We start from the raw sequence: 12,532 nt of genomic DNA, 5'->3' as shown, positions 1-12,532 counted from the left end.
GCCCACCATGACCGCAGCACCGCCACCCATCGTCGTTTTGATTTTTTTTATAGTAATAATAATCATTTAGTTTAGTAAGAAAATAGACAGTTAAAACGGAGCGCATTTGCTCAATTCAGTGAAAAGCAGGAGTCAGATTTCAATTCACTTCACCCATTTCGCCTCATTTTTCGGAATGACAAGACGAGGGAGGAAAATTTGGTTGACAAGCGAAATGTAAAAGCGCATATTTAAGCGGGTTTGTCATTGTACTGTTTTGTTGTTGTGTTTTTCATTAAGAATAATAATAAACCCACCCACCATTCAAGCAATTACCGCCTTTGAATTGCCGCTACTTTAAAAGTGAAAGTAATATTTGCGCACGGGCATTCATAACGGGCGTGTTTTTTTAAATCAATTTTTGTATATTTGCCCCAAGCCCCCGTTAATTTTCAACCTTGATTATGATAACTGACACCAAATGTAGTATTTACATTTAATTTGGCTGCAAAGAAAAAGCAGCATGCGACGGTCTGGTAAGTGTGCGTGGCTGCGTCACACTGGTTGCCCCTTGTAAACAATTTTTGAAGTGTCTGCAGCGCACGTCTTTTGCACTTGCTCTGCTCTCCTCTGCTTACTGAAGCAAAGTCTTTGAATTAATGCATCAAAAGCAACCGATAGCAGTACGAAACATAACTGTTGTTCAGTTTAGATGCATTTTGGGAGTTTTTAATTCCGATTGTAGATCTATTCATGATAATTGATCGGATCATTCGCACCAGTGCGCCTAAATATTCTTTCACAGTCGCACGCAGTTATTTTTAGGAGCAAATGCGAGTGAAATGATCGCACTGTAGAGCCCTGTGTTGGAGCCATAAACGAATAATCGCTTTTTTTGCTGCTGCTACTAGTATCCTCAGTAAATATTTATTCCTATTATTAACTGAATCTGGTATATTACCAAGAAATAGAATATAACCTATTTCCTCAATCTCAGTCTCTAAGATTTCCTCTACTTGAGTGTATTTCTGACCAATACAGTTTCAAAACTGGGCAGACCCAGGCTGTATAACCATTCTTAACATTCCCATAACATTTGTCCAAGATGTTTTTGCCTCTAGTGTTACAGTCCACATATTGATGGAACCCAGGCAACACAGCTTCAAGTGTACAATGTTTAAAATCTCCTTAAATAAAACAAGGTGCTTCAGGGGTACATATTAATTGTCTGTGAACACAGTCTGCTGTAAGTTTAACTACATTTGCAGAATTCCCACTGGGTGAAATATAAACTGTACATCATAAAATGTTCCCAAATTCACGTGGAAGATAAAAAGGCCTAAGGCTTAGGCACACTAGTTCAATGTCGGAGTTACAGACTCTCCACTAGTGTTCTCATCTGCAATTCCCTCAGTAACTGGGGGCGAGACTGTAGCTAGGCCAGAGCAGTTAGAGTTAGCATGGAGTTGCATGTAATCAGCCATACAACTAGAATCAGCATCAGTCCTCTTAATAAAAACAGCAATGTGTGACACAGATCGAGCACTGTGTTAAAAATAAAGTTTGATCAAATAAAAGAATAAATAACACACTAAAAACAAACACACGACAGCAGCACAAGGTAGCCCAGTACAGAGCAGTGCCACCGGAAGTGAATCACTGTACAGTTAGTTGAACACAACTCGCTCAAGTGTCTTTGCAATGAATGGAAGAAGGGATACCAGTTTGTAGTTTTCTAAGAGTGCTGGGTTTAGAGTGGGTTTCTTTAGCAGTGGGATAACTAGAGCCTGTTTAAATGCTGTGGGAAAGGTACTAGTGTGAAGGGAGGTGTTGATGATGTGAGTTGAGTGCAGGTATAACTGAAGAAGAAATGGCTTGAAGGAGGAGAGTGGGGATAGTCTTGAGAGAAGGTGAGATAGCCAGTCTTGGGCTACAGGGTGATATGGCTGCAATCTGAACAGTGACACTTGTAATGTAAAGTTGAAATGTTCTGTTGCCCAGAGAGAAACAAAATATGTGGTGTCGGAGAAAAAGATACACAGGAGACGAGAGCTGGCGTATTTTCCCCAGGTTTAATAAAATGACTTAAACGTCACACTCATCCACATACATGGGGACTGAGTGAGAGAAAGTACACAAATAAAAGAAAGAGTAAGAATTAGAGAATTAGAGTTGAATCTGTTAATTAAAAAACAGCTTGTAGTCACTAAAATATAATTGTAATTTAACTGCTGAAATCTGGAAGTCATAGAAAGAATACTTTTTATTTATTTTTTCCCCCTTTATTCATTAAAAAGCATTAAGTCATCATTAGGCATACACAGTAGTCATAAATCATTACAATTCAAGTCTAATTTATTTGTTAAAACTTGAAGCCATAGAAAGAATATCTCTTTTATTTTCCATTAAACATACAATATAATACAATATTTACACTACAAAAAACGATTTTCCCATAGAATTGAGATTATTTTACAAATATTTTTACTTGTTCAAAGGAGAATGCACTTGATTTAAGGTAATGCTTGATGATGCCAAGTTTGAGCACAGAATCTTGCGACATGTGGTCTTCACTTCACAGCTAGTGGAGAAGAATAGGGAACAAGTGACACTTGTTGCACACTGCAGTAAGATAGATCGATTTTCGAATATATTAAATATTGGATGGCTTGTTTTGATAAATGGCAGGCAATTAATTTTAATTGCAATTAAAATTCTGTATTACTATTACTAAAAATAAATCTGCATCTGATTATGCTATGTTAGCTACTTGACAAAATAGTGTTTTTCTCTGAGGCATGGTAAAGCATGGTACTCGCAAAAAAAATCAAGAAAATTGGATTTAAACTAAGACTAAACATGTTGAGCTATATAACAATTAGTTTTCTGTCTATAAATGTATCAAAACAGTTGTTCCTTTGTTTATTAAATTAATTTAATTTTGATTCATCAACACAGTTTCACTGATGATCGAATAGGAACCCCAAACCCAGGATAGATCATCTGAGTGAATGTGGTCTGGACTGTGTGGATGAGGCTCATTGTGTCTCCAGAGATGCTGTAGAAGGACAGAGTTCCTGCACTGTGATCCACATACACTCCTACTCTACTGCCTCTGATGGAGTTTACAGGGAGTTCAGTCTCTATGTCATTGTGTATGAATGTGTATCTGGAGGAAGAGCAGAACAAACTCCAGGACTGATCATTATATCCAAACAAACACTCCTCACCCCCTCCCTTCCTGCTGATGCTCTTATATGACACTGCTATAAACATACATCTTCCACTCCACTCAATCTCCCAGTAACAGCGTTGATCACACACACTCTCTCTACACAACACCTGACGCACAACATCAAATCTGTCTGGATGATCAGGATACGGCTGATCTGTGTCAGTATAAGTAATCACTCTGTTGCTCTCAGACAGACTGACGTTTTCATTCACTGTGTTCAGATCCAGAGTGAACTGATGGGAATCTGATGGAGATAAAACACACCACAATCAGGAATTATAAATCTAATCTTTTAATGTATCTGAACTCTTCATATTCAATATATCAGCAGTGTCTCAGTACAGTTTACCAGATATCCTGTGTAAATCACATAAACACACTCAGTGAATTTTTCTGCTTGTTTTCTTAGTGACTTACATTGTAGGAAGTCGTTCCTGGTCCTGGGAACAATGTTGGTGAAAGTGACTGTGGAAATCAACAGACATGAAGAGTGTGATTATCATGTCAAGAGAAAATGATCCCTGTATCCATTCCTAAGACATTTCTAACATGATCTTCTACATGATATGAGATGATGGAGAATCATTTCTGAGAGCAGATGAATCTCCAGGACTTTACCTCTGTCAGAGATCTTCTTGAGCTCCTCTTTGCAGAAATCCTCCAGTTTGTCTCTCAGCTGAAGGACAGATTCTCTCACGCCATCAAAAGAGGAGAGAGAACTGAAGAGATCATCATTTACATCTGTAGATTCAGGAGGAGCTGAGAGAGACTGGAAACTCTACAGAAAACAGAAATCAAAGCTCATCACCTCCACACTTCAGCCAATAACCTGCACTACTGTCAGATTTGAGCAGCTCTTGTTGATCTTTAGTAACTCTCCTCAATCCTGCACTTTCACAGCATCAGCTTCATTCTTCTCATATTCATTATATCATGTTAGAGCTGTAAGTTCTAGTGTTTGACACTTACACTATATGTGAACAAAGAGGCGTTATGGCTTGTTTGTCCTTAAAAGACAACCACACAGATGTTTTTTTTGTCTCTTAATTGTCTCTCGCAATCTCACGCACGTCTCTCCCGGGCGTCTCTTGGTGACCGCTTTCCCATCACGCGCTGAGTCAACGGTTGTTTCAGTGAGTGGAGTTGCCTGGCCTGGCCGATCCGGCGCTGGCTGTGTGTAAATCGTGGACATTTCTGACCTCATACCAGGGGCAACACGTGGGCGACATCAGCAATTGGGTAGTCCAGGTGCAGGGAGGCAGCGTGTCTAGGCTGAGAACAAGGGCAATTTTGATTAATTACCCTGATTAGGCTTCCTGATTAGCTAGCAAGGAATATTCCCACTTTTACCCCAAACCCTGCAGGAGGCCATGACGTGCACAAATACCTGCAGGACATTGACTTTCTGTTGCAAAATGTGACCAACATGAATGCATGGGACAGGTAGAATCTACTCAGAATCACGTCCATCCGTGATGTGCGCAGCTTTCTAGATTGGCAGCCAGAAGCTGTCAAATCAGACTACCAGCAGCTGTGACAGGCTTTGAAGAGTTTTCTGAATCGGACCAAGGGCTCCTCACTGCCATGGACCTTAAATAGGGCCGACTGGAAACCCCACAAGCTTACTACAACCAACTACGAAGAGCTGACTTCGTAGCATGTAACGAGCCAGGAATGGAGGAAGATTTCAAAACTCTGTTTCTCTGAAATCTGCACCCTGCAGCGAGTCATCATCTGGGAGTCTTGGCCTGCCCACGCAGTATGCCTACTACAGTCTTTTCAAAAGGCTCCTTCTGAAAAGACTGTAGAAATTCCAATAATTTATCCGGTCTCTGATCACTGCCCAGAACTGTACCTAGCCATCACTGTGGAAAATGACGTGAGAATTGAAGCACTGGTAGACATCTCACGCATGTCTCTCCCGGACATCTCGGCGACCGCACTCCCATCACCAGCTCCCCTCCTCTTCGGGACGACCACCTTTGGCGCAGCAAACTTTCAAGTTCTCAGTTCAAAGTTCTCACAGAGACAGAAGAAGCCAATGAACCTCAGCCACGGATGCACTGAATCTTCACATGTATCTATTTGAAACTCAGTATGCAAACCCATGCAAGTGCCACTTCTATCTTTCTAAGATGCGCTAAGTTACACAACCTAACAAAGTGATACTGATTCTTTGCTGGCTCTTAAAGAAATGTCTGTAAGTTTTGCTACTCTTTGTCTTCTCTCTTTTCCTTTTTTTATTTTCGCTTCTGTATATATGTGTATTCTTTGTGTATATTTAGCTGTATAGCCTATGTATTTGTAGTTTCATATATTAAATACATTATATTCAAGCTTGATTGTTTCTGTTGCTTATTCAACAAATCAAGTCACTTTTACGTTTCAATTTTGCAAACTGCTTTACATTTTAATGCTAGAATTGGAAGCTATTTCTTGTGGCCAGATGAATACCCGCAAGTGTGGGTATTTGGATAGGGCATAACATCTTTCTCGCATGAATTATTTTAAATAATAATATCATTATCCTGATCAAATACATCAATCGCCATCTTAACTGAATTGTGTACATTATTATTAATTGAGTGAATCTGACTCTAAATAAGTTTAAAAAATGCTGGTAATGTTATTAGTCAGGACTTAGAATGTGAAGCAGTATTACCAAACAATTTAATATATGCTTGGACTTGGACTAATTTAATTTTTAATAAAGTACTTTAAGTGTTAAAACAATTATATAAAAAATACATATCAATTTTTATCAGGTTTGAAGATCATCTGATGCAACTTTACTAAACATTACTCAAAATTTGTAATTTGTACATACCGTATTTTCCGGACTATAAGTCGCACTTTTTTTCATAGTTTGGCTGGTCCTGCGACTTATAGTCAGGTGCGACTTATTTATCAATTTATTTGACATGAACTGAGAGAAATGAACCGAGAGAAATGAACCAAGAGAAATGAACCAATAGAAAACATTACCGTCTCCAGCCGCGAGAGGGCGCTCTATGCTGCTCAGTGCTCCTGTAGTCTACCACTGAAAACAACTGAAAACTGTTAACTGAAATATTAACTTAAAGACAACTGAGAAAGACTGAATGCAAATAAAATGCCCCCAAAAAGAAAATCCTATTCTGCAGATTACAAACTGCAGATAGTAAAATATGCAGCCGAAAACGGTAATCGAGCAGCAGAAAGAAAGTTTGGAGTGAGTGAGAAACTTGTGAGGGACTGGCGTAAAACAGAGGTTACTCTAACTCAAATGAAGAAAACAAAAAAAGCTAACCGCGGGCTGAAAGCAAGATGGCCAGAGCTGGAGGAACGAGTCCACAGATGGGTGCTTGAACAACGCGCTGCCGGGAGAGGCTTGTCAACAGTGCAGTTGCGTCTCCACGCCATGGTAGTAGCCAAGGAGATGAATATACCGGTAAATGATTTTGCTGGCGGGCCTTCTTGGTGTTACCGCTTCATGCAACGCAACCGCCTCTCTATCAGAGCACGGACAACATTGTGTCAGAAACTGCCAGCAGACTTCCAAGCTAAGGTCGACAGTTTCCGTGAGTTCGTTAAAAAGCAGGTTACTGAATACAACGTGTCACCGGACCATATTATCAACATGGACGAGGTCCCCCTCACGTTTGACATCCCCATGGGCCGAAGTGTCGCAGAGAAAGGGCAGAAAAGTGTGAATATAGTGACAACTGGTCATGAGAAATCGCACTTCACAGTGGTGCTGGCATGTTGTGGAGATGGATCGAAATTGCCACCGATGGTCATTTTCAAACGGAAAACCATGCCCAAAGACGAATCTCCCCCCACAGTTGTCGTGGCCGTGAATGAGAAAGGGTGGATGAATCAAGAAATGATTAACCTTTGGCTTACAAAGTGCTACACTAAGCGTCCTGATGGCTTCTTTAAAACACGCAAAGCCCTGCTTGTGATGGACAGTATGCGAGCGCACATAACGCCACAATTCAAAGATAAAATAAAAGCGTGCAACTCCATACCTGTCATCATCCCTGGAGGTTTAACCAAAATACTCCAGCCACTCGACATCTCGGTGAACCGGAGCTTTAAGGCAGTCTTGCGTCGCCTGTGGGAGGAGTGGATGGTGGACGGAGAGCACAGCTTCACGGCAACCGGGAGAATGCGCCATGCAACTTATCAGCAAGTCCTTGGATGGATCGACACAGCATGGGCTTCAGTGACAATTGAAACCATCCTGTCGGGATTCAGAAAGGCCGGAATAACTGGAACTGATGCGGAGTCTGACGACAGCCGCGCAGAAGAAGAAGAGACGGCGCTTCATCTTCCTCCGGAGTTGGCGGAGTTGTTCAGAAGCGACACAGAGGATGAAGAATTCAACGGATTCAGTGAAGTGGAATAAGATCGCGGGAGCTTTGTGAACTTGCTTAGTGTTACCGGTAACTGTTGGACTCGCTGGCTTGTTATGTTAATTTTAGCCTATTCAGCCTTCCAGGTATGTTTTTATGCTATTATGTAGCTAACTGTTAATGTGTTATGTTAACATACATATTCAGCCTGTTGTTCTGTGTACTATTGTGTACCATTAGCTGAATAACTTGCCTTTCCAGATTACCAATATCTGTTCTTGGTCTTGGATTTTAAATAAATTAAGTTAATATTTCAGTTAACAGTTTTCAGTTGTTTTCAGTGGTAGACTACAGGAGCACTGAGCAGCATAGAGCGCCCTCTCGTGGCTGTAGACGGTAATGTTTTCTCTTGTTTCTTGGTTCTAAATAAATGCGACTTATAGTCCGGTGCGACTTATATATGTTTTTTTCCTCGTCATGACGTATTTTTGGACTGATGCGACTTATACTCAGGTGCGACTTATAGTCCGAAAAATACGGTAAATGCATTTGTAAGTGGGTCTCTTTTTTCTCAAGAGAACATGATCAAATGAGAGTCTGAATGACGATTATATAATAACCGAACACACAGATCAACACTTCAGTCAGTGGCTCATTCTGCTCTCATGAAATGTTTCTCTGTGAGTTTCTTGCTCAAGTCCACTATGATCCTGTTCTTCTAGATCTCTGTTACCTGCAGGAAATGGATGTGATCCTGTGTGTGTGAAAGCTGCTCCAGCTCAGTGTCTCTCCTCCTCAGATCATTGATCTCCTGCTCCAGTCGCTCCACTCGTCCTTCAGCTCGACTCACTGCAGTCTTTTCCTGATCTCTGATCCGCTGTGTGGCCTCAGAGCAGCTTCTCTCAATGGAGCGGATGAGCTCAGTGAAGATCCTCTCACTGTCCTCCACTGCTGTCTGTGCAGAGCGCTGTTAGGACACACATCACAATCACACAGTGGCTTCAGTGAGTCCTGACTGAGACTTCTCAAACTTCTCTTCTTCTCCAGACTCACCTTATGAGACTCCACAGCCTCTCTCAGCTGCTGAAGATCTTTCTCTCTCTGCTGGATCCTCTGCTGGAACGACTTCTGCGTCTCCTTCAGCTGGTGCTAAAGGACAAACCAATAACAGCAAATGTCACATTATAGTGCTGTCACTATATCATCATGTGAGGAGATTTTTGTGTCGATAAATGTTTATGGTGCATTTCACCATCGCAATGGCGATTTTCTGTGTTCATATATTTAAATAAAGAGTGATTATTTTTAAGGGTGATTAAGTACCACATTTTCTTTACTCATCTTATTCAGCGTGATGTATCTATGCATGCAGTTCCCTAGTGAAAAAAGTATACTTTATTGTATTTTAAATATATTCCCTTTTTCTATAGTACATTGCAAATATACTAACAAAAATGTACTATCCTTAAATACAAACTCGATTCCAAAAAAGTTGGGACACTGTACAAATTGTGAATAAAAACAGAATGCAATGATGTGGAATTTTCAAATTTCAGTATTTTATTCAGAATACAACATAGATGACATATCAAATGTTTAAACAGAAAATGTATCATTTTAAGGGAAAAATAAGTTGATTTTAAATTTCATGGCATCAACACATCTCAAAAAAGTTGGGACAAGGCCATGTTTACTACTGTGTGGCATCCCCTCTTCTTTTTATAACAGTCTGCAAACGTCTGGGGACTGAGGAGACAAGTTGCTCAAGTTTAGGAATAGGAATGTTGTCCCATTCTTGTCTAATACAGGCTTCTAGTTGCTCAACTGTCTTAGGTCTTCTTTGTCGCATCTTCCTCTTTATGATGCGCCAAATGTTTTCTATGAGTGAAAGATCTGGACTGCAGGCTGGCCATTTCAGTACCCAGATCCTTCTTCTACGCAGCCATGATGTTGTAATTGATGCAGTATGTGGTCTGGCATTGCCATGTTGGAAAATGCAAGGTCTTCGACTGGAGATGATGTCTGGATGGGAGCATATGTTGTTCTAGAACTTGGATATACCTTTCAGCATTGATGGTGCCTTTCCAGATGTGTAAGCTGGCCATGCCACACACACTCATGCAACCCCATACCATCAGAGATGCAGGCTTCTGAACTGAGCGCTGATAACAACTTGGGTTGTCCTTGTCCTCTTTAGTCCGGATGACATGGCGTCCCAGTTTTCCAAAAAGAACTTCAAATTTTGATTTGTCTGACCACAGAACAGTTTTCCACTTTGCCACAGTCCATTTTAAATGAGCCTTGGCCCAGACAAAATGCCTGCGCTTCTGGATCATGTTTAGATATGGCTTCTTTTTTGACCTATAGAGTTTTAGCTGGCAACGACGAATGGCACGGTGGATTGTGTTCACAGACAATGTTTTCTGGAAGTATTCCTGAGCCCATGTTGTGATTTCCATTACAGTAGCATTCCTGTATATGATGCAATGCAGTCTAAAGGCCCGAAGTTCATGGGCATCCAGTATGGTTTTCCGGCCTTGACCCTTACGCACAGTGATTGTTCCAGATTCTATGAATCTTTGGATGATATTATGCACTGTAGATGATGATAACTTCAAACTCTTTGCAATTTGTTCTCTGAGTAACTCCTTACCTGATATTGCTCCACTATTTTTGGCCGCAGCATTGGGGGAATTGGTGATCCTCTGCCCATCTTCACTTCTGAGAGACACTGCCACTCTGAGAAGAAGAGTATACCCAATCATGTTGCCAATTGACCTTGTTGCAAATTGTTGCAAAGTTGCAAATTGGTCCTCCAGCTGTTCCTTATATGCACATTTAACTTTTCCGGCCTCTTATTGCTACCTGTCCCAACTTTTTTGGAATGTGTAGCTCTCATGAAATCCAAAATGAGCCAATATTTGGCATGACATTTCAAAATGTCTCACTTTCAACATTTGATATGTTATCTATATTCTATTGTGAATAAAATATAAGTTTATGAGATTTGTAAATTATTGCATTCATTTTTTATTTACAATTTGTACAGTGTCCCAACTTTTTTGGAATCGGGTTTGTATATAAAAAATATATTAGCATCATATTTTCACAATACAACTTTTAACACACTTTAAAATAATTGTACTTTAGTATATTTTATAAAAAAATATATTTTAGAAAAATATACTTGAAGTGAAAGTTCAGTTTATTTTTTAAAAGTGTATTTATTTGCACTTTATAAAATATATTTGAGGTATATTTTAACTGTGTGCTGAAAATTATCATTGTATCAATGCACTAAACGTATATTTAAAAAATACATTATTTAATATCCTGAAGTTGTGGTGTATTTAAAGTTAAATTTGCGTATATATTTAAAGTTTACTTATACATGCTTGGAATTCATTTTATTACTTGTGCTTATTTATTTCAACATGACTACAGTAATGCATTAAAAGCCCATTTTTAATATATGCAGTGTAGCCTATAATTTCCAAATATGAGTAAATATATTTAATAAGTTTACACTGGCAGAATCATTTTACAATCGTAAACGAAAAAATATATATTAAACAACACACCAGCATCATGCGTTACATGCAACAACAAAAAAAAATATGTTGAATGGTTGAACTTGAGACTTATCGGAATTCAAATGTCTCTACAACTTGGTCTGTGACCAATCAGATTTTGTTGCTCACTGCCTTCAGCCAATCAGGGGTGCGTTTCCCGAAAGCATCGCTGGTGAACCATGGTCGTAAGTCCCATTGAACTCTATTGGTAACGACGGAACTTGCGACCATAGTTCGCTTTGGGAAACGCACCCCAGAGCTGCTGACGTCACGGTACTCATCTGAATCCCCTCGCTGGCTCGCTCAGCTACTCTGGGCTTTCAGGTGAAGTATAATGTCGCAATGTATATGTAACGAATGGACGTGATCAAAATGCTTTAGGCATCATAAAATCCTTCCTTTTCTCTTTTGGTGTTCAAACTAAGTCATCGGCTCCAAAGAGTCGCAAAACCAGTTTTCTTCAAAGGTTCGTTATCATCTCGGCTCCCATGAAAGACCTTAGTAAAGACGTGTCTGGAGCTCTCTGCAAGCTTCAAAGACAGGAGGTGATCCCCTCTCCACATCCCCCATCAACCAGCCATTTGGTCCACAGACCACAGATAAACTTCCAATACACTTTGGAAAAAGGACATTGACTCCATTTTTACCCACAATCAAACTGCCCTAACTGTATATAGTATTTTCCCTGTGTTTCGATGTATGTCTTTATGTTATATTGACCTCACTATGATTCTTTAGGTATGTCAGGGTAAACTTCAAATGCCTATATCCAGGTGTATGTATTACTGCTTGAATGTCGTTGAACCCCCATCTTACTTAGTATCAGAAGAATCCTCTTTTCATTTCATAATTAATGGTGTATAGTATGCTATGATAAAATGCATTATAATATTGTTACCATGCTTTTGTGTAAAACTGCATAAACTCTCCAGACCAACATAAACCTGCAAATAGGGTGACAAGCTAGAACAAAGACTTTCTCTTGGTCAGTTTTGATTGGTCACCCATCGAAATGGGTGTGAACTGATAGGGTCTTTAAGAGTCCTCAGGTCAGGTACACCTTTGCTCAATCTCTTTTGAGACCATCGTTTCCTTTCTCCTTCCGGCAACTTTATCTTCAAGTTAACTTCATTGGCTTCAACGTAGACCACACAGAAGAACCCAAACGAATGCTTCAGTGCACTCCTGACAAAATCATCAAGAATCTCCAGAATCTACCGCATCTGGACTTATTCAGCAACCAAAGTCAATGCAAGTACCCGTTTCCAGCCTTTAGATGCGTTTCCAAATTTCTGCCCCTTTTAAGGTGACCCTGATTCTTTGATGTTTCTTGCAGGTTGTGGTTAACTGTTGTAATCTTGACATTCTGTATCTCTCTCTCTCTTTCTTTACTTCCCTTCACTTTCTTT

The 12,532-nt window shown here is 40.0% G+C and overlaps 1 protein-coding gene across 2 annotated transcripts in view; it reads right to left on the bottom strand.

The window, feature by feature from the left end:
• The window catches only part of LOC125246293 (tripartite motif-containing protein 16-like), a 45,621-nt gene that overhangs the window by 29,664 nt on the left and 3,425 nt on the right, over positions 1-12,532 (bottom strand). Inside the window, exons 2-6 of one of the 2 annotated variants that reach the window (XM_048157239.1) lie at positions 8,605-8,700; positions 8,285-8,518; positions 3,833-3,992; positions 3,632-3,679; positions 2,825-3,458 (exon numbers count right to left, since the gene is read on the bottom strand). In XM_048157239.1, coding sequence (XP_048013196.1) covers positions 2,929-3,458; positions 3,632-3,679; positions 3,833-3,992; positions 8,285-8,518; positions 8,605-8,700 — 1,068 coding nt within the window. In that variant the 3' untranslated portion in view covers positions 2,825-2,928. Of the gene's footprint in view, positions 1-2,824; positions 3,459-3,631; positions 3,680-3,832; positions 3,993-8,284; positions 8,519-8,604; positions 8,701-12,532 lie in introns of those variants that run through there. The other variant, XM_048157240.1, reaches the window with a different exon arrangement.

The sequence above is a fragment of the Megalobrama amblycephala genome, linkage group LG14 (assembly GCF_018812025.1).
Source record: "Megalobrama amblycephala isolate DHTTF-2021 linkage group LG14, ASM1881202v1, whole genome shotgun sequence".
NCBI classification, from domain to species: domain Eukaryota; kingdom Metazoa; phylum Chordata; class Actinopteri; order Cypriniformes; family Xenocyprididae; genus Megalobrama; species Megalobrama amblycephala.
The sequence above is the reverse complement of the archived record's forward strand: the minus strand, read 5'-3'. Positions and strand labels throughout refer to the sequence as shown.